The sequence below is a fragment of the Pristiophorus japonicus genome, chromosome 6 (assembly GCF_044704955.1).
Source record: "Pristiophorus japonicus isolate sPriJap1 chromosome 6, sPriJap1.hap1, whole genome shotgun sequence".
NCBI classification, from domain to species: Eukaryota; Metazoa; Chordata; class Chondrichthyes; family Pristiophoridae; genus Pristiophorus; species Pristiophorus japonicus.
This window is the reverse complement of record NC_091982.1, coordinates 32,752,939-32,775,673: the sequence shown is the minus strand read 5'-3', so window position 1 is coordinate 32,775,673 and position 22,735 is coordinate 32,752,939. Positions and strand designations below refer to the sequence as shown.

At 41.3% G+C, this 22,735-nt stretch overlaps 1 protein-coding gene and 1 non-coding gene across 12 annotated transcripts in view; both read left to right on the top strand.

The window, feature by feature from the left end:
• The window catches only part of LOC139265606 (zinc finger MYM-type protein 3-like), a 133,990-nt gene extending 111,729 nt beyond the window's left edge, over positions 1–22,261 (top strand). For all 11 annotated transcript variants that reach the window (XM_070882736.1, XM_070882738.1, XM_070882732.1 and 8 more), the window contains 6 exons: positions 365–533; positions 3,557–3,708; positions 12,455–12,569; positions 13,123–13,383; positions 16,343–16,460; positions 19,595–22,261. In XM_070882736.1, coding sequence (XP_070738837.1) covers positions 365–533; positions 3,557–3,708; positions 12,455–12,569; positions 13,123–13,383; positions 16,343–16,460; positions 19,595–19,796 — 1,017 coding nt within the window. In that variant the 3' untranslated portion in view covers positions 19,797–22,261. The remainder of the gene's footprint in view (positions 1–364; positions 534–3,556; positions 3,709–12,454; positions 12,570–13,122; positions 13,384–16,342; positions 16,461–19,594) is intronic.
• On the top strand, positions 5,060–5,131 carry trnac-gca (transfer RNA cysteine (anticodon GCA)). Its single transcript has one exon. It is a non-coding gene; the product is annotated as a tRNA-Cys (tRNA).
• Positions 22,262–22,735: the final 474 nt, after the last annotated feature.

The window sequence follows — 22,735 nt, the reverse complement described above, 5'->3', positions numbered from 1 at the left end:
GTAGAAGTAGTGAGAGGACCAAATCAAACTTGACCTGGACTTCTTTCACAGTTGAATAGATCAATGCCACTCGTTACTTTGTTTCACACATGAATGATCACTTGGATAAGATACTGAAGTGGGCAGAAATTTGGGAAACTACCCCAGTAAGAGTAATTTTGTGTGGAAGATGTGTTAAATTAGAGCCACTTTAAAAAAAAAAAAATTAGAGAGTTTAAATTCTCTGAATTAAGTGAGGGGAAAAAAGAAGCGGAACAATTTGAAGACAGTCAGTGGTTTTCAGGAGAAGGTAGCAAAATCTCTTCACCTTGTCATAAAGAAAGACTTAATTTTAGTGTTTTTATTTTGTTTTTTCCCCTTGTAGGGTCAGAAGCGGATAATGCTTTCAGAGAGCTGTTCACGTGATTCTCTTGCTAGTCAACAGTGCTGTACTGGATTAAATTACTCATACGGAGTGAATGCCTGGAAGTCCTGGGTCCAGGCTAAATATGCCAGTGGTGATACCAGTAAAAGTGAAGAGCTCCGGTTTGGACGTAAGTGTATGCTTTTGTTTTATTTCTTTTTGATCGGGATGTTGTGTACCTTTTTTTTTTTAACCCCGCTTTTGTAGTTTGTTTGGCAAGACCACTGGCCAAATCCCTCTGTCCACATCTCTACCAATTCTGAAGAGTTGGCCATTATAGCTGCAGGAAAGCAGCCATGGACTAACTAGCACACTTTTTAAAAAAAAAAAAATGTTGATCTGTTCCCACGTGATTGTGGACCACAGTGCAAAACTGCCCTGAATATAATAGCTGGCATTGAATTGGAAATCTCACTTGCATTACCATAGGGCAGTTTGTGGTAAATAGAGAAATGTCACAGGCACTGTCGGGAATAATTGCCTGAGGTTGGGGTGTTCACTTAACCTGGGAGAGATTGCTGATATGTGATAAGAATGAGGACACAACAGCTATTGCCATGACCAGTTTTTAAAAAATCAACAAAAAATAAAGCTTTAATAAATTACTTGGTTTAAAACATCCACTATAGTATTAACCTACGTTGAGTGTTTAAAAACAACAGCTATCAATAAATGATTGTAAAGAATGAACACAACAACCAGGCTCTGCTTTGTGGCTGTGATGTCCTATACAGTTGAATTGCTTGTTGACACTCTGTCTAGGTTCATAAATTAAGGGCTCAATTTTCCCCAAAGCTGTTTTCTGGCATACTTGAAGAGTTACGTGCATTTTTTGGGGGCCTAATTACGCTAAAAAAAATCATCGCACTTTCTCCGTTTGAATTGTTAATTTTGGCACTAGTAGCCTGTCCTTTAGCTTTGCGGGTGGAGTCTAAGATCTGCGCCAAAAAGATCGGGTTGCCCGGGTAACCAGGGATACACTGCGGGCTGAGGCTGGAAAGTGAAACATACAACACATTCTTGCCAGCTCACAGCAACCTGCACAAGCACTTACACATTGCAGCAACTTACCAGCATTAAATTATTGAAGTGTTTATGCCGAAAGTCTATCTCCTTCCCCACCACCCCCCCGGGTGCTGGTAACCGCTACTATCCTAACCAAAGGGCATCCTGGTGCCGGTACCCACTACTATCCCTGGCCGAAGGGCCTCCTGGTGCTGGTATACGCTGCTGTCCCTGGCTGAAGGACCGCCGCCTTCCTGGTACCTGCTACTATCCCTGGCCGAAGGGCCCCCTCCCTCCTGATACCCACTACTATCCCTGGCCGAAGGGCCTTCCAGTGCCAGTACCCGCTACTATCCCTGGCCAAAGGGTCCCCCAGTGCAGGTACCTGCTACTATCCCTGGCCGAAGGGCCTCCTGTTGCTCGTACCCGCTCCTAACTCTGGTGGAAAGGCTTCCCACCCCTCCCAATGCCGGTACCCGCTACTATCCCTGGCCGAAAGGCCTCTACCTCTCTGCTGCTGCTGTCCGGGCCATGGAAGTACATCTGCACTGATTTCCTTACCTGCGCCGATTTTCTTAACTGCCCAAAAGGTTTTTCCAGAGTGGTCACATACGCTATCCTAAGAGAAATTGGAGTAAATTGGAGCTGGCCAAATTTGCTTAAATGGCCAGAATTAGCGTGGGTGGCAGGTTACGTCCCCAATGAGATTTTAAAAAAAAACTAACCTAAAACATTCGTAACTAACTGAGTTACACTGGCGCACAATCTTTGGGGAAACTTGGATATTTTAATTTAGCAACCAAAAAAACGGCGCAAATAACTGAGGGAAATTGAGCCCCATGACTGAACACTTAAGGTAGCAGCAAGCTGCCATCACCTGTGGCAGCTGTGGTCACTGCCTTGAGGATAGGAGAAAATTGGGGAGTACATTTGGGCTGCTGCAACATTTTTGAAGAAGAGAAGTTTATTGATTTGTAAAATCAACGTTTTTATTTTCAGGTACTTGTTGTATCTTGAGTGAAATGTGCTTCCACAACATTAACCTTCCAGTGCATTTTGCAGTGGGGAGGGGAAGTACATGTGTGAAGTATTTTGTGAATTACTCTCCCAGGCCACAGATTTTTTTTTAAAAACTTGTTTCTCCAAATGTGTGTGATAATGACAAAGTGGCATTTATTGTCCATCCCTAGTTTCTCTGAGAAGGCGGTGGTGAACCACAGCATTCCTATATTGATCATGCTCCCACAGTGGTGAGTAGAGATTTCCAGTGATAATGGAGCAATGCTGATGTATGCCTAAGTCAGGATAGTGTCCTACAACATTACTGATCTTGTTCTCAGTGGTAGAGGTCATAAGGAGGGAGATATTGTCAAAATAAACTTGATGTTGTTGCAGTGCATCGTCTTGAGCTTCTTGAGTGTTGTGGTTGCACACATCTCGGCAGGTGGTTTATGTTCCATCACACTCCTGATTTGAGCCTCATAGTGGAGAAGATTTGTGGGGACAGGAAGTGAGGCACTTGTTGCAGAGTGCCCAGCCTCTGTTCTGCTCTTGTTACTACCATTTTATATAAGGCTGGCTTTTACAAATTTGGGACTTCTGTAAATATCTTTTCTGACTCGAGGGTGTCAGTCACTCTCTCAAGCCACCTAATCCCCTTCAGATCGACCAATTTAACACTGGGTGAGGTTTGGTTTGAATTGTAAGCTGCTTTATTCGAAAGTAGGTAAAACCCACAAAACTGAGATTTGTGAGAGTTGCTTCATACAATTGCTATAACCGGATGAGATTTGGCTGGGAAGCTGGTGGCCACTTGGTGTTGATGCTTTTGTACAGAGCCATTGCTTTCGGCTAACTGAAGAAGTCCAGCTCCCTTTTTATTATGTGTATTTCTGGGATTTTTAACATGCTTTGGGGTGGTGGGGGGCTTAAATTCTGCAAATCCATCTATTTCTCTGTGAAAACCCTACACCTGTGGCTCTTGTGGAGCAGTACAGTAAGAAGTCAGTACCTTCATGGGGAGAGGAGAAAATAGGCAGTGGAGGAAAATGGCACAGATGTTGGATGTAATCTTTTGCCATCCCAACCTTGAGAATGACATGTTTGCTCCATTTTATAAAAAATTATATTTTTGTTCTTCCCTATCAGCTAAACCGATGAGGATTAAAGAGGATATTTTATCCTGCACTGCTGCAGAACTAAACTACGGGCTGGCCCAATTTGTTAAAGAAATACAGAGGCCCAACGGGGAGCGTTATGAGCCGGATAGCGTTTACTACTTGTGTCTCGGAATTCAACAGGTTTGTTTATCAGTTCAGATTTATATGAGCTGAGTCGGCATGTTATTTTTGCTGTACAGTATATCTAGCAATGGCAGAACGGCAGCTTTTTGTCGACGCACCCTTGTACAGTGAGTTGCTGATCTAGGTTGCATGCTGTCGAGCGGGGCCACAAAAGGACGAGGTGGTTCATCCATTGGGAAGGAGGGAGTTATTCCCCCTCCGCCCCCCACCCCAATAGTAACATTTTGCTCTTTTCTTGTTGAATATTGTGATCTGCTTTTAAAAACAGAGAATAAGATACAAATGTGAATGAGGTTCGGATGTCCTTCAAGCGTTGTGCATCTTCTGCTGACGGCTTGCTTCCTTACCATCGCTAATGTTGCTCTCTGCTGGCCACGAGGAAGTAGATGAGAGCAACTCAATGAATCTTCTCCCCAGTCTCTCTCTCGGGCTTTTGTGGGGACTCGGCCAGATGCATTAATGCTGATCAGCTTGCAGTCAAGTGTAAAAATAAAAACCCGAGTTGATAATATATTGCTTATACACATCACTCAGTCAAAATCAGAAGAATTCTGGATCAAATATTAAGCACTCTGGTGTTACATCGGTTTTCTAATTGTACTGATTATAAGATGGGTTCAAATGAAGAAGGCTGGTCAGGTCATTCAACGTCATCCTGTCACATTAAAGACCTTGCAGTCTTTCCATTATAGCATTTTTAGCCTTTTCTTCAGAGTCTATTGTCATGGCTGTAACCACTGGAGTGGCATGAAGTTAGTTACCACAAGTGACAGTTGAGGCAGAAGCTTACCCTTCATTTATATAAAAAAGAATTGAATAAAGAATAGGAATTGCGTCTAGAGTAGATGGCACCAGTTTTTATGCAGTACATGAGGTTAAGAGGTAGGATTGTACCATTAGCTCCACGTGCTTGAAAGGTAACTGAAATGGCCATCGGTCCTTTTATAAATACAAAAGCAAAATACTGTGGATGCTGGAATCTGGAATAAAAACAGAAAATGCTGGAAATCTCAGCTGGTCAGGCAGTATCTGGAGAGAAAGCAGAGTTAATGTTTCAGGTCGATGACCCTTCGTCATCGACCCAAAGCGTTAACTTTGTTTTCTCTCCACAGATGCTGCCTGATCCGCTGACATTTCCAGCATTTTCTGTTTTTAGTCCTTTTTATAAATCCCATTGTAAAAAAAAAAAAAATCTCTAAACTCTCTTGTTTGTTATTCATTGTAAAGCATTAGTACTTTGTTTCCCAGTTACTTGAAAATCAAAATAAAAGATATACCTTGAAATAGAATATGCTTATACTATACACAAGCTTTTATGTGAACAATATTAGCTGGCTTAGAAACATTTGGGGGTATAGCTTAGCGGTTGAGCATTTGACTGCAGATCAAGAGGTCCTTGGTTCAAATCTGAGTACCCCCTAAAGCTTTTTAATTTAAAAAAAAAACAATTATTCAGTTAATTTATCTTCAGTTATTTTCACTGTTCTCATTTTGAAAATTAAGGGAGTGTTCTTAATTTATCATGGTTTTTGATAATTTGTTTGAAACTTCTTCGCATTGGCTTTTGTTTTTGCTTTTGTCATTCTGCTTTTGTGGTGCTCTTCCACTAGAGGGAGCAGTGACCCAAGAAATCTCTTTCAACTGGAGATTCATCCATGCATTTGCTGGTATAAAGATAATCAGATGCTGTTCTCGATTGAGAACCATCATAGCTTTTTAACTCATCAGCTTGCAGCTGAACCAAGAAGGAAGATTAATTTAATTTGAGCCTCAAAATGAAAGGTGGCCGCTGTTACAAATGTGAACATGCTTGTTTTATTGAAAAAATATCAGTGATTTTCACAATTTACTCCTTTGCAGTGAAACAGGAATAGATGCTGCTACAACACTGCCTTTGATTGCAGGAGCCTCTATTAACTGATACTCCAGTAATTTAGTAGTTTGAAAACAGTACAAATGAAACCAATTTACCAGTGGTTTCTCTCCTCCCAAGTGAATCCTTGCTTGAGGTCCAATTCTACCTGTGCACAAATGGCAGTTCTTCTTGTATAACTAGACAGTAAGCATTGGGGGTGGGGGAGGGGGGGTTGTTTGAACATTTCTGACATTAACTGATGTCCACACTTGACCACTTTTCAGCAGGATCTGCTGGCTGTGAGGCTCTTGCATGAAGTATGTGCAGAGAGTTTTCAGTCCAGTTCCTAGTGATGAAAACTGCTCCAGTTTGGCACTAAGTTTTCAATCTCACTTGGAAGCTAGAGGATGACTGAAGTGAGAAACTGAAATTTGCCACCCTGCTGCAACCTGGAGTGTTCTTGAGGTCAGGGCAGATTAGGAGGGTGTCTGCAACCCAGGAATCTGGCTTCAGTGTGGAGTCAATGATGAGGTGAGAAACATGGCAAAAAAATAAGTTAACAAAAGAAAATGGGCTGAAAATATCATTTGAATCTTTAAAAAAAAAATAAAGAGCTGTAGACTTAAGCTGCATTTTTTCTTACTACCCTCAAATTTCTTCATTCTCCTCTCATTATCATTGACTTCTGTCCCCACCCATTATCATTGGTTTTTTTTGTTATGGAATATTCTCGTATAAATTACTGGTTAGGCCTGAGCTGGAGTATTGTGTCCAATTCTGGGCACAACACTTTAGGAAGGATGTCCAGACCTTTTAGAGGATGTGAATGGTACCAGGGATGCGGGACTTCAATTATGTGGCGAGACTGGAGCAGCTGGGATTGTTCTTCAAGTAGGGAAGATTAAGGGGGATTTTGATCGAGGTGTTCAAAATTATGAATGGTTTTGATAGAGTGGACGGGGAGAAACATTTTCCACTGACAGAAGGGTCAGTAGGCAGAGGACACAGATTTAAGATAATTGGCAAAATATCCAAAGGGGGAAATGAGAATTTAAAAAAAAAATCAGCGAGTTATAATCTGAAAATGTGGTGGAAGCAGAATTTCTTAATCTGAACACTTTTTTAAAAAACTCTTTTCCCTCCCAAGTTTCCTCCAGGCCATGCATTAGAATATAACACCCATATATTCCACTCTCCCCACCCTGTAGTCACTGCAGCTGTGGGAAATGCTTGGAATCACCAACTTTCGAGCTTTTGACAGTGCCAGTGAGAGCATATTTTGTGATTCAAGAGTGCCACTAAGAAGACTGTCAGTACGACACACACATCCTCCACCTCCTTTCATCTTAACTCTGTTGAAATCGACTTGTCACACTGTCTCCTACTGTAACTGATTCTTTCCTAGGCCAGCAATCTGACCTCTTGTCAGATTCCAGTCTGAAAGTCTATGTTTTGCCTTTATTAGAATAATATTCATGGATTAATATTGGAGTTTATTACACAGTAGTGTACTGTACATGCTCCGGCATCCTTAAATTCTGTTTCTAGTTTGTTGGGACTTTGGTGTCAAGCCAGAGACAATGAAGCAACGGTAAGATTTAAAAAAAAAAATGGCAATATGACCACAGTGATGTCAGATGTTCATATCGTAACACTGAGATTGATGGCTGGGTAAACTATTAGGACACTCGAATCAAGGTAAAAGCATGTGTGATTCAATCAAAGATTTTCAGTATTCCTGTCTGTGGCCCAGTTACTCCCATTGGCAGAATTCCTGATCCAAGCAAATGTAAATGATAAATCTCAGTAGAAGCACAATGATCCTGAATCAGCTCACAATGCAGTTTCTCAGTGCTAGATGTTTGAAGACAGCATAAAAATAGAATCTTTTTTTGCGGAGAAATTAAGAACCAAGTGCAGGGGTTTAAGAACGGCCGCCACCACTTTCTCAGGACAACTGGTAAACAAAAATGTTTTAAAATGTTTGACGTGTGCAGAATAAATGGGCTGTCATATATTTGCTAATTATTATCTGCAGATTGGTAAATTTATGATTCAAGAATAAAATTTCCTGACCGGTTATGTATTTATCAGGATTCAGTCTTGGTATTTGTGATGTGAACTGTGATCCGAGATATATTTGACCTTCGATCTTGATAATGTACCAAAATAACTGTTACCCAAGCTTGGGTTTTACAAGCCTATAATTGTAGGAGGAAGACTGAGGGTGGGAAGCAGTCCTAGGAAAGAACAAGTTGAGCAGGGTGCAATGTGACAAGTCTGTATCTCACTACAATGAGGATGCCGGAAGTACGTGCAGTATTGCCAGTCCTTTTAGTGTCACTTTCAAGCATCACATAACATCCAGTCTGTAAGCTGCACTGCCAGAGACCTGAAAGCTGGCTTCTAAGCACTTTCCTGAGCTGCAGACCTGAGGGGGAGGTCTGGGAAGAATGTGAAGAGGTGGTGTTCTAATGCAAGGCCTGTAGAGATCTCCGAGAGGAAATGCAGAAAATAGATTTTAAAAGGAAATGCATATACCAAAAACAATTATACTGGCACAGCAAAGTAGGAAATAAAACTGCAAATGCTGGAAATGCACAGCTGTCTGTCAGCATCTGTAAACTGCCTTTCACACTTTTTGGAAGCCGGTGGACCTGCAAGTTTACTTCCTGCATTTGTAGTTTTTTTTTCTGTCAGAAACTAGGCCATGCTCATGATCTGCTTTTTCTCTGGCTTTAAGTATGCTCTGTGATATTAAAGTATGCAGTACACATGACTGCATCTGCCTTCACACGTACTTGTGGGGAGCAGCTTCTGATTCTCAACAAAGGAAAACATCGTCAGCTCTTGGGTCAGGCGAGGTCAAGTACTGGCGTATATATGTTTTCCTCTTAATGCAGCTGTTATTTAGGAATTGGAAGCAATTTTATTCAGAAAAAGGGAAAGAAAGCTTTTAAGCACTCAAGACACAGTACCGAGCTTGTACAGATAAACATTATACAATGTACGACTACATTAATATTGGACTAAAATCAAAAATCAGTTTCAATTGTAATTTTTAACATGATCAACACTTCTGTATTTCCCATCAAAAGCATCTTCAATCTATAATCAGTGAGAATTTTTTGGTAGGTGTTTGTATGGAAGCAAATGTGTGTGTGCAGTTTGTTCATTTTTACTTTTAATATCCAGAAGTATGCTTCGGGGCTAAAGTTTTAACAAGCTACAGTCAGAGACTCACCAATAGTTTAATGCAGCGTTATAGTGATTGAAACAGTATTCAGCGTTAAGCCTCAGCCCATGGAACTCAGTCCTAGTTGTCCTTATATTGGGTCTTTTTTTAATTTTGGAGATTTGAAAAGGGCTTTCCTTAGAGCTACTTGATGGGTAATCCCTAAATTTAGATCTGTTGATGACAGCAACCGAAGATGTATTCAAATCATCATTAGATTTAAACTTTATGGCCCCAAGTTTCCACATGATTTGCTCCTGATTTTTAGGAGCAACTGGTGGAGAACGGAGTATCTTAGAAATCGCAATTCTCCAGATTTAAGTTTTCTGCAGTTCTAGTCAGGTAGAACAGTTTCACTTTTGAACAGAATTTTTTTTTCAAAAGGGGGCGTGTCCGGCCACTGACGCCTGATTTGAAAGTTTCCACATTGAAAACGTACTCCAAACTAACTTAGAATGGAGCAAGTGAAGATTTTTGTAGGCTTGAAAAAACCTTGTCTACACATTAAAAAATCAGGCGCAGGTTACAAATTAGGTGTCGGGAACGAGGTGGGGGGGGGAGGGCGGGGGAAGGGAAGTCATTAAATTCTACAATAAATCCTTAGTTATACTTCTACAAATGCTATACAAATAAATCCAACCTGAATAAAAATTGATAAGCAAATAAACCATGTTCCTACCTGTGTGAAAGTGCTTCAGGCAGGCCTTTCAGGCAGCGGTTTGCCGTCGGGACTGACCAACGGCAGGGGTAGGGAGAAAGCTGCAAGAAGCCCAAGTGCTTCAGGCAGCCGATTGCCGTCGGGACCGACCGACGGCAGGGGGAGGGAGAAAGCTGCAAGAAGCCCAAGTGCTTCAGGCAGCCGATTGCCGTCGGGACTGACCAACGGCAGGGGGAGGGAGAAAGTTGCAAGAAGCCTGAGTGCTTCAGGCAGCCGTTTGCTGTCGGGACCGACCGACGGCAGGGGGAAGGAGAAAGCTGCAAGAAGCCTCAGTGCTGATCATGGAAGGGCAATGTGGTTTTATTAAAAAATTTTTAAAATTGAACAGCTACAAAAAATTTGAATAGTCTCAAACAAGTGCATGTGTCCCATTTATCACATCTTTAATTACAGAATGCACTCCCTCTCACACAGAAATATCAAGAAAATTAAAATGCAAGCCTTTGCAAGGGTTCAATAAACAAATGTTCACTTTTTCTGCAGCACTTTTTAAAATGGCTGAGTGCCAATGTTTACTTCAGACTGCGCGTGCGCGAACGCTCCAACGCGCACGCGCAGGGTTGTCGGCACCAAAAAAACTCATTTAAATTGTACCCGCCCCCTCCTACTTACAAAATCAGCGCGAGTGGTAGGCTCCGCCCCCTGTGCGCCGCGCCAAGCAGACATCGAGCTGCAAGGCGCTCGAGAATACCACGTTTTTTTTCAGGCGCCGTTTTCGGCCCGAAAAACGGGCACCCAGCTCGGAGGGGCGCCTGTTTTGCCGCGTGTGGAAACTTGGGGCCTATGTGTGGCCCTTAAGGCTCTGATATGTACCCAACACAGCTCACAAAGACAAAAGCTTGGATACCTTTGCTTTGGGCTTTACTGTGTTATCAGATTGCTTGTCTGATTTGTAATCTTGGCTGAGCCGCAATTTCCTCCAGTTAAATTGGGAAGACTGAAATTGTTGCCTTCGGCACCATCAGAAACTCCATACCTTCACTGCCAATTCCAGCCCCCTTCCCAGCCATTGTTTCAGGCTGAACTAGACTGTTTGGAAACTCAGCATCCTATTTGGCCCCAAGCTGATTTTCCAACCCCATTTACCCATCATCACTGAAACTGCATACTCTGCCCTGGCATCAACTCACCTGAATCTGATAACCAGTTTGCTGCTGCTTCACTGGGTCAATGCACTATGTAGTATGGCACTGAACCATTCAGACAAGGAAGATCCCAGGTTCCATTTATCAATCTCTGCTGAGTTGATTGACCACAGCCAATCCATCATTTTTTATGTTGGTCAATCAGATGTCCTGTACGTTTGGAAAAACAATCATTGTGTTCAAGAGACTCGAAACCAAACTGCTGAGAAATCCGAGTAGTGTTTCTGTTTGCATGGGTTGGAGTGCACACTTTCACTCTGTAGAGACACAACCCCCTTGTCTAACCATGGAGAACTTGAGTACTAAAGTTCATGCTTAAGCATCCCAAAGTGTCTGAATAGGCATTGCTACAGTTTAACCTTCCAAAATGCATGCAGATCACTGATAAATTCCCCACTGATTGTCAAGCCAGGATAGCCCTGCCTGGTTACATAATTAACTTGCAAGGTTATCTGGAGTAGAATAGGAATAATCTGAGCTCCTGGTGATCAATCTACCCTCCCAAGTCACAATGAACCAGACTGGCCAGTCATTAACAACAATTCTAGAAAATGTTAGATGTTCCTGTTCAATTACTAAGACTACCACATCAGAATTACTTCTAATCTCCCATTTTCAAGATTGACATCTTGAAGCCAAATCAACTCTTAAGAGGGCCTATTTATCTCATTCTTTTTTCTCTCCTCTTCATCTTGCCCACCGCCCCTCTCACAATTAGTTTTTGCACCCAAAGCAAGGAAAGGATAAAATCATCTTTTTTATCTTTAGCACATTAACGTTCAAAAGCTGCAATATCCTCACATCAAACAGTGGGAAAACTGGCTTGACTGAAATTTTTATGGACAACCATTTAGAAAATTCTGTCATTGGGAATTGAGCAGAATGGGAAACCAATGATCATCCCACTTTAACGTCGAGTATTACTGTTCCAGCATGCAGTGCCACTGTGCTGTCTGTTTTCGTTTAAGAGTTTGAACTTTAAAAAAAAATGTAGGCAGCCCTAGACACTATTTCCATACACTGACACATCAACTGTCTTATTTTGTGTATGTGGCTCATAGATTTTTGGGTATATACTTTAAAAAGAACATTTTGCAGAGCAAGAGGAAAAGAGCAGGGGTTGAGACTAATTAGATAGCTCTTTCAAAGAGCAGGCACGATGGGCTGAACAGCCTCCTATTCTGTATGATTCTCTGATAATTCAGTGGTAAAGTAACATACAATTATGTACCAGAATTCCCGTATGGTCTGTTTTGTATTGGGTGAAAATTGGTTTTATAAAAAAAAAGCAGGCTTTTTCCTGATGGGGAAATATCCCAGGAATTAAAATCTAGTCAAATCAGTGTTTGTTTTCCTCTTTTATTTTTAAAGTGGGAACTTAATATAACACATTTCCTCATCACCGTGTTCTCTGGAGACAACTATCTCTTCCCCTCACTCCCCTCCCCACCTCGAGCAGAATTGCGTACTCTCTACCTAGTGCTTCCTCCCAGCAGTGCAGCATTGGGGGAATTAAATGTATGGTTCCTCACGAACCTTCAGTACCGAGCTATCAAATCTAGTTATCTACTCACTAATGTCCAATAGTGAGAATGTTTCCAATCAAAAATGGGCTGCCAAGCTAAAATGGAAGTAAATACAAGGGGAAAAGGTTCAGATAGCTCTTCAAATTAGAACCGATTTAATCAGAGTGCCCATAACAAAAGGTAGTTTAAAAAAAAAATTGTGTGGATAATAAGCAGGTGTTTACTTCAATTAACATTTTCTGTTTTTGATCTGTTTTATTACAGTTTTTGCTTGAAAACAACCGAATGGTAAACATATTCACTGATCTTTATTACCTTACCTTTGTCCAAGAGTTGAATAAAATGTTACAAGGCTGGCAACCAAGTTTGCTTCCAAACGGTGAGTTCATCAGACTTCCTACCAGTTTTAAATAATGCACATGTCCACCCATATACATTTATACTTGTGTTTGGTGGAGAATAATCGATCACCAGGGGTTGTCTACAAGGTAGAAATTGGAAATATGTAGGTTCTGATGTGTCCTAGCTGAAACGTTAACCCCTCGTTCTTTCAGATGCTGCATGACCTGCTTAGTGTTTCCAACAGATGGATCTTCTCTGTACCCACGAGATATAACTTTGTATCACTTCTGTATTTCTCCCCGCCCCCAACCATGTCCTGCTGTTTTATTGCATTATAAACTGTAGTGAGGAAGTGGGTTGACTGCCCATACTCATATTTTATATATCCCTTGCAAATTGTGGTTCCATAGTTAATTCTCCTCCACCCGCAAAGTCGAAGCGTGCTGGGGGCAATGCTAACTGCCCAGCAACCTAGTACTTCCTAATTTTATTGCGGAATATTCTACAATGCAAATTAAAAAGCAGCATAAAAATACCTGTGGGGATTTGATGAGTATATTCATTAATATTGTGGAATTGTTTTCACTTAGGTTTAATATTCTCCCGGGTAGAGGAAGAGCATCTCTGGGAATGTAAGCAACTGGGCGTATACTCGCCCTTTGTTCTGCTAAACACACTCATGTTCTTTAACACAAAGTACTTTGGGTTGAAGTGTGTAGAAGAGCACATGCGACTGTCCTTCACCAATGTTCTTCGCCAGTCCAGGAAGTGCACAACACCCAGAGGAACCACAAAGCTGGTCAGCATCCGCTATTACATGCCTGCTCATTACAGAAAGGGAAGGGATCAAAGTAAGTGTTGTATATCCAGTGATATATCTGGGAGGGGTAGGCGAAAAGGAACAAATCAAAGAATGATTTGCTGGAAATTTGGGGTCCTTGCATTGTACTAGGACGTGTAAAGTGATGAGAGTAGCACCGATCTAGCTCCCAGCTATTTTCTAAGTATTATTGCTGAGGATAGGTTTTAGGTTTGCTTGTCATGACCCCATAATCAAATAGTCACTGGCAACTGTTGTCAGTGGCCAGGCACGAAGAGTGATGACCAGAGCAAGTGTGATTACTCCCTGTGGAACCATACCAGAGTCAAAGCCTTTAGAAAGGTATGGGAGAAAATCCCCATATGGATGCTGGTTGTCCATGTATTCTCTTCTTGCCGTGGATAAATATGGCAGGAACACAGGCCTGTACCTGTGAATCTCTTGACTTTTCCTAACCAGATGTAAGAAAAGGAATAACAAAAGGCTTTATTTCTGATCATGGTCCATATTAGCAAATCTGGGATAATCTGGAGCAATTAAAGCGGAATATATAGCACAGAAACAAGCCATTTGGCCCCACTGGTCTACACCAAAATTTATGCTCCACACAAGCCTCCTCCCGCCCTTCTTTATCTAACCCCATCAACAAATCCTTCTATTCCCTCGTGTTTTTCTAGCTTTCCTTTAAATGAATCTAAGCTATTCGCCTCAACTATTCCATATGGTAGCGAATTGCACATTCCAACCACTCTGGGTAAAGAAGTTCCATCTGAATTTCCGATTGGATTTATTGGTGACTAATATTTATGACCCCTAGTTTTGGACTCTCTCACAAGTGGAAATATTCTTTTCTACATCTACTCTATTGAACCCTTTCATAATTTTAAAGATCTATGAGATCAGGCCTCAGCCTTTGCTTTTTTAGAGAAAAAAGCCCCAGCCTGATCAATCTTTCCTTTATAGGTATAACCTCTTTAGTCCTGGTATCATCCTTGTAAATCCTTTTTGCATATTCTCCAGTGTCTCTATATCCTATTTGTAATATGGAGACCAGAACTGTGCGCACAGGGTGGTGAAACTTTGGACTTCTCTATCCCAGAGGGCTGTGGCTGCTCAGTCATTGAGTATATTCAAGACACAGATCGTTAGATTTTTGAATATTAAGGGAATCAAGGGATACGGGGATAGTGCAGGAAAGTGGAGTTGAGGTAGAAGATCAGCCATGATCTTATTGAATGGCGGAGCAGGTACGAGGGGCCGCATGGCCGACTCCTGCTCCGAATTCTTATGTTGTTCAGTACTCTTAACTGTGGTATAACCAAAGTTCTATATAAATTTAACATAACTTCTCTGGTTTTCAATTATATTCCTATCACAATGGACCCTTTGCTTTGTTTGCCTTTTTTATGGCCTTATTAACTAATCTGTGTCGCTACTTTGTGATTTGTGTGTCCGTTCCCCCGAGATCCCTTTGCTCCTCTGCCCCATTCAGACTCTTGTTTTCCAAGAGGTATGTGGCCTCCTTATTTTTCCTACCAAAATGTACCTTTGCTGATTAGTTTGATCCTCTTCCCTCCAACCTCCCCGCCCCCCCTTCATTTCTTCTCCCCTGAGGAGGACCTGCTAAGTTTGCACCAGTTTCAAGTTGAATTGGTCTCTTGATTCATTTCCCCATCCCCCACTCTGCTATGCTTCTATTTTTAAATCAGTTTACTTTCTATTTATAACCTGAGTGTACGGAAAAATACACATTTCTCAGCGGGGTCAATGAGTCATGTTTATGTGGAAGACTACAAGTATCTGCGGTATTAACCTTTTCACTCTCAGTCGGTTCTGTTTTGGATTTAAAAAGACCCTCTTCCCCCTGCCCCCAAAGGGTTACTGGATAGTGACATTAACTGCTGCAGTAAAATATAAGACCAGTTGGTCCAAGGTTTGATTCCTGAATTGCACAGGCTTAACTGATCTCTGCTATACGAGTAATTGGAATGCTGCAACTGATCTCCACTCCCCGGGTCAGGAAAGAAGAAATGAGCCAGGATTCCTGTTTGTGATCCCAATGCAATAAACCTGTGTGGGTGTCAAAGGGAGAATAAGATTGGACTCAACTGTGATGGCCTTTCCATGGTTCAGATGCTTGCTGATGCCCTTTCTACAGTTCGATGGCTTGCCAAAAATATCTGCCAGGACAACAGTTTAGGTGCTACAATTGGCCTTGGCATCATGGGCGAGAAAGGGGAAGAATTGGACGCAGTCCCTAATTCTGTGCACCATGCAGTGTCCTCTGCTGGAAAGTGTGCATATGTTGACATCTGGCGAGTACAGGATTGAGCTCAGGTGAAAGGCCCCCATGTAGGAAGAGCACATCAATGCTTATTGTCCAGATTCAAACGTAAAGAGTGTCCACTTGGGAGAGGTATCAGGTGGCTCCTGGTGCCCCTGGAACTGTATGCTCCAAGAGTTGATGCCTTAAGGATAGGACGGGACAAAACGAATAGGGGGATTTTTTTTTCTTGTTTATATAAATGGTGTTACAGGTTGAGCATCCCTTATCTGGCACCCTCGGACCAGGGGGAAGGGGGTTGGAGAGGCAGCCTGAGGTGGAGTGGGGGGTGGGGGAAGAGGTCTGTGCCCCGGGCGGGCCCCAAGTATCAACGGGCCACGAAGGAAGTGTCGGCAGGCCGTCTGGATGGAGGTCAGCCGCGTTCGGTGCTTGCGCCCCCCCGACCGCCGGAATCATCCCAGATAAGGGAGGTCCAACCTGTATTTATTAAAATTGAAATTGAAATTTCAAACATCCTCCAGTGCAAAGGTTGAAACAGCTTCAAGCTTTCGTTTCTGTACAGTGTCTATTTACTTACAATAATATGACCTGAAGTACTAAGTTGGAAATACTGCTTCCCAGGAAAGTCTGAAGTAACATTTTTTGAAAATAATTTATATTGCTGCACGCGGTTCAGTTTTGTTCTTCCCCTTTTATTTGTTCAAAGGCAGCACTGTGGGGAAGAGGAAACGTGAAGAGGAAGTTGCTGTTTTGGAGCAGAGAGAAAACAGAATGAATCCATTAAGATGCCCTGTGAAATTTTATGAGTTCTACCTCTCAAAATGGTGAGGCCCCTAGTTCTTTCCTGCTGACATTTTAAATTTGCTGTCTTTACACGTTAGAAACATTAATCATTTTGGGGTAGATTTTTGTGATCAAGATGAAGAATGTAATTTCTGGGAATGGAATATTTTCTATTTTTATGTTAGTATCACACAATCACTGGTCAGGTGTGTATATATACACATATATATATATATATAGCAGAACAGAGATTTTTCAATTTTCTTGGAAAAAATCTACTCTCTCCAATGGTCTTTATTTGAAACATTTTTAAGTTCTATTAATTTAAAAACATATATATTTGAACTTTTCTCCTGATCATGCGGGGAGAATGCTTGACATTGGCAGTGGTTTTGGAAGTATTGATGTACAAATGCTGAATTGATTTTTTTTTAATTCGTTCACCGGATGTGAGCACTTATTTGCCCATACCCAATTGCCCTTGAACAACTGAGTGGCTTGCTAGGCCATTTCAGAGGGCAGTTAAGTGTCAACCATGTTGCTATCGATCTGGAGTCAAATATTGCCCCTGTTGTGCTACTGGTGTTTGTAGTCCCAGCATTTCTGTAATTATATTTTAGTCAAAGGGAGAACAAAGACCAGGCCTGTTTCTATCTTTTTTTAAAAAGGAACATTTCAGTAAACATCCACAAGCAAAACAATATTAAGGAGACATTGAGAATGAAGAATGTTGCATGCATTGCTGATTTGACAAAGTGGCTATGGACAGAGAATGAGCTGTGCTTTTGTCAGACAAAGTGGAAGCCAGTTCTGGTGCGGTTTGTTACCGATTAGTGCGAGTCATGCAAAACAGATTCCAATCATTTGCGAGTCGTCGATTTCAGAAGCTTCTGTTCACTTCTTTATGGAATGTCTTGCAAAACCTTTATTTTTAAATCTCCACAGACACCATTTTACCACGTATTCATAAGGTTCAGAGCAGGTTATGCAAAGCTTTCCAGCTTTAGATGTCTTGCATTTAACAACAGTCCTCTCAAATAGAGCAATCGATATCGCATACACATCACTTGGCACCAAAAGGCTGCTAAGCCTACATTTGCGCCGTGATCAATGATTGCCATTAAATAGAATTAATCACTTTCTTTTATATCATATATTAGAGTACAAATTACATGTTTATTAACAGGGTGACATTTTTATTCTGCATTAAAAGGTCAGCATGTTTTATGAAATAGTCTTTTGCACAGATGTTTCCATCTTATGTTGCTGGGTATAAAGCTTACAAGCTGCTTGTGCCTGACATTGAGACAAAAATAAAGGCCAAAAATTGCAGGTGGAGGATTCCCACGGGCGGATGCCTCCGACCAAAAATGTTTTCCGAATGTACCTGGTGGTCCAGCTCCAGCGAACACTTCAGGTCTGAGGCCTAGCTGTGTAGCCCAGCGCAGAGACCAACGCATCCCAGGAGTGCGAGCGTTCCTAGAATCGTGTGGGCCTGGACCACCAATCACAATGTAGTGTTCTCATAGTAATGGGAGCTCGGAGCTTCCATTACTATTAATGAAAATACCCCTGACAACAAATAAAACAAACATACATTTTTTTAAAGCTTTTTTTTAATTAATAGAAATTGCATTAAATTAAATGTTCGAGTAAGTTTTATTTTTTTGAAAAAAAAGTTAGAATAGTGTTAAAAATAAACTTACCTTCATAGACATGGTTTTTAATATAAAAATAAGTAATATGTATTTTTTCTATCTATTAGAAATCTTACGCTAATAAAAACAGGCCTTATTCTGGGCAAGTGTTGGGCAAATAGCCTAACTCCGCCTGCGAAGGTCCTTCTCCCTGGGATACGTGTGATCTGTCAAGTCAATTTGACAGATTGCAAGTGCCAGGTTCAGGTGTATGTGCTTCGCATGCATAAACCCAGAACTTGCGGGGCCTCTTCGTATGCACCCGGAGAGGCTGGAATTTCAGGGCCAATGCATGTCCTCTGGCCTTTCTCCTCAGTTGCTCCTGCCACTCCAAAGATTCAAAAGAGTCATCTTTGAGAGCTGTCCCCCTCTACTGAAAGAGCTGATTTATACTGGTATATTTCCATTGCATATCAGTATGTCACCATTCTTCATAGAATGTCTGTCAGCTGGCTATTTGACCAGAGGGGAAGTCAAATCCAATCTGTTAACTGGAGTGCCAATTGATACCACTGTCAGCCAATGAGTTGAAGGCGGGACAGGACTTATAGCAGATACGCGTATTTTACAGTGAAGTTTATTTACACAGCAGACAAAGTCTATTTAAAAAGAATCTCTATGAACTGCAGCAGAACTCATGACCGAAACTACCGCAACTTTGCCTAATAAAAGCAGTGATTTATCTGGCAAAATGTAGTGAGTGGAGGATAGTTACATACAAATTACATGTGTAAAACCAACCTCAGTCACTTGCAGCAGTGTGATTGATGGGAGAATTACTCAATCATCTCCATTCTAGCCAGGAATAGTCGTGTCACTGTTTAGCCACTTGTTTGCATGCAAATTCCCATCAGTGACTTATTGATGCAATGGCCAATAGCAGAGACTCAATTGCTCTTTGGCAGAAGCTAGCTAACTCAGTAATCAAACCTCTTGCTTTCGTATGGCTTTGTACCACTCTGAGGAATTAATTTCCCAATTGAGAAGAAAGGGGAAGTGGAGCCAAATGCGAGGTATTCTTAGCTGCTACAAAACTTGACTCAAAATTCTTAGGATGTGTTTGACAGCAGAGTAAAACTTGAGAGGAGATGAAAACAACAAAATCTAGTACAGGTTGAACCTCCTTTATCCAGAATCCTCGAGACCTGGCCTGTTCTGGATAAGGGATTTTTCTGGACAAGGGGTGGTCACGTTAAATTGGATGGTACAGGTACTGCGCAAGGGGTTATCGGGGCTGGCTGGTTTGGAGCTGGGAGTGCGGCAGAAAGATCGGGGTCGGGGGGGGGGGTCAGGCCAGCGATTGCGGTAGTCAGCAGCGAGGAAGGACTTTAATTTGTTCATGTCGGAGTTCTGCGCATGCGACACCCGGTGGCCGGGAATGGTTCCAGATGAGGGAGTACTGGATAAGGTAGGTTCAACCTGTAGTATTTTGTGAGTGATATTTTTCCAAGTAATTTTTTGATTTTATTTTGCTCTAGCCCTGAGAGTATGAAGAGCAGGAACGATGTTTTCTACTTGCAACCTGAACGTTCCTGTGTGGCGGAGAGCCCTCTGTGGTACTCAGTTATTCCCATGGATCGGAGTATGTTGGAGAGCATGCTGAACAGAATCATGGCTGTGAAGGAAATCTATGATGACGATTCAAAGGATTCACTAGACGACGATGACGTTGAAGGATGATGTGTAGTAGATGTTGTACAGAGTTCTGTTACTTTTTTTAGAAAAGCAATGGGTCATTATAGGCTGGCCTACTTGGTGCTGCAGAAAAAAAATTACTACACACGTACTTGCAGAGTCATGTGGCCTATTTGTGAGAGCAGAGACGGTTAGACTATCGCCATTGTTTAGAGACAGTATCCCTTTTAGTTTGAGTGCACTTGCTGACAATCGGGTGTACATAACATTCTCTCGAGACCAAAAAAAGTACTTTGAACCTAAAACTCCTGCAGTCAATAAGCAAGCCGCTTTGCACTTGCTCTGAATGGAACAGCTGAGATGGTTAGCAGTGTGCACACTGATACAATGGGAGAGTCTTTCATTTAATTGCAATGCTTGGGATTTTAGAATTGCTTAAATGGTCAGCAAAGTGGAATGATGGATGCTGCAAAATAGCCTGCCTCCAGAACATTCCACCTATCGTTCCCATGTTATTTTCCGAAAAAGAACAAAGAGGAATAGTGTGGGGAAGGGGGGTGGGAGTGGTGGTGTCGAGTCTTTGGCTGTTTGAGATTAAATATCACCAGAAACTGTTGCCATGTAGCCTTGTTCTAAGTTACTACATTGCTAACAGATGGTCAGGAGGACAATTTGGAGGCAAATGGTGTTGTCAAACCAGAGGCGCAACCAGAATATGCACTCTGAAATAGCCTTGCATTCAGCTATTACATTAAAAAGTTATTCTCGGCTGTCTGAGGAAGATGGGGGGAGGAATGGGCAAGGAGAAATCTTTCCAAGTGCATGATTAGCATTTTTTTTTAAACATTTTAATAATTGATTTGAAGGGTGAAAAATGTAATACCACCAGTGTGAGGCACATGTCTGCTTTGAGGGAGTTTTCTGGCTCAGTCTGCTGGGCCATATTCAGATTTAAGGGTTTAAAGTTTTAGGGAATATTTTCTGCAGAAAATGCGCTCATAAGAGAAGAAACCAGAGGAGCTTGAGCATCACAAATTGACCCTTCTTCATACATCTTGCCTGTCCCACTGATGTATGTTTGCTGATTTCTGAATCTGTAAAAGATTTGATTTGTATTTTGCTTATTTTTTATTATAACCAAAAAGGCTGTGCCGGTTGATATCATAAATGCTAGTGCAGAGGATGTTGAAATATTGGGCGGGGGAGGTTTTCTGGAGTTTTTTTTTCTGTTCTTTGCAATTTCTTAATCTGAATTTTAATTTCTGTTGAAATAATCCTTTGAAATTCCCTCATCTCATCCGCAGTGTTCTTGGGGTGAAGAATATTAACCAGGGTAGTGATACTCTCATGACTACGAAAGCAACTGTTGGATTATAATTCAAAGCAAATCTTAAAAAAAAAAAAGCCCTGCAGCTCGTAAAGATAGCTAATGGAGTGAAATATTTGCCTCCATTTTGGTGATTAAGGGTTGGTGAGCTGAAGGCAAGAGAAGTATTGAGCAGCAACACTTGCTGTATCCTTGTGCTGCCAGGTGGTTCAAGTGAACTGTTGAGAAATTCAGTATTTAAAGATACCCAGGAGAAAAGCGGATCAAAAAGGGGATACTGTCTCGTGTGTTTTTCTGTAGTATATATGAATCTGTTTGTGAGCTACATCAGTGTAAAACCAATCTGTTTTAAAATGGTAAATATCTGCACAGTATTCAATTGGTAACCTGAAGGTTTGCCAAGTTCACACACAGTTTAAATTTAATTTTTTAAAGAGAAATTTAAAAGGTGCTTATGCAAACTGGGTGGACCTGATATTGCGAGGAATTTAAAAACTGCTGTACCACAATCACCAATAGTTAAAACTCCTATCTAGAAGAAAGCAGTTGAGTTTCACTCGATCATTTCAAAAAGTGTACTTTTTTTTGGATGTGATGTAAAATTTAGGAAAAAAGTATTTACATGTCCGCAGTGAAGCATTTTTAGGGTATTTAGTGTAGGGACACTATAATGACCCTTTTTATATCTTATGTTGAACTGTAATCTGTGAAGAACTATGTCTTCTCCACTTAGAGTAAAAGAAATTCTTGACAGATGGGTCAGTTGAAACAATAAGAATCTTGAGACCTGATTACATAGAGTGGTATAATGCTTCCAAAATACTCTTGATGCCTTGGAAAAGGGAGTAGAAGAAACACGGAGGCCTGAGTTTGTTCCAAATGGACCCTGTTAAATGGTATCTGCTTGTGGGAATGCAATCGAGTATTTATTAGATTCTTTCTAATAAGTAATATATCAATAATGATTGCATTGTACTAGGATTCAATTGGGTGTGTTAAAATGCACCCCCATCCATCCATTAACAGGCATTGGTTGTTTTACTGTCTCTAAGATTAACCACACTGGTTTGTGTCATTGTATAAATTGTTGACCAAAGCTGAACTATGATGTCATCTTATTTTATTGGAAAAGATTGTAGCAAAGTGGCTGAAAACATAAAGATTAATCGTGTTCTCCCAGTTACATTTTTTGTGTTTTGTGCATTCATTGGTCCTTTATAACTTGACAGTTGTGCAGAATTCGCAAACTTGATGCTCGACTTGGTTGTGATAATGATTTTCTAAAAAGGATGCACCTTCTGGTTTGTGGCTGAAGCCATCAGAGCAATGACAGAAAATCTGTGACACTTTTTTTTGTTTTCTTTTTCTTCACCACATCAAAGTTTGTGAAGTACTGAATCATTACAGAAAGCAGTGTAGGAAATTGCCCAGCTCTGTGGTCAATCCCTTCTCTCTCCCCACCCCACCCTCCACTCCAATCTACACTGACAAAACACTTTGTCAAAGTATTTGTTGTACCAACTGTATGAGGTGGTTTGTTTCAGAAAGAGTAACAATTACCGTTGCGATGTCAGTGCTGAATTATCTGTAAATATAGTTGCCAGTTTAGGCTTGCTCTGCTGAGATGGACCTCTAACATCTTTGTTTACATAATGGT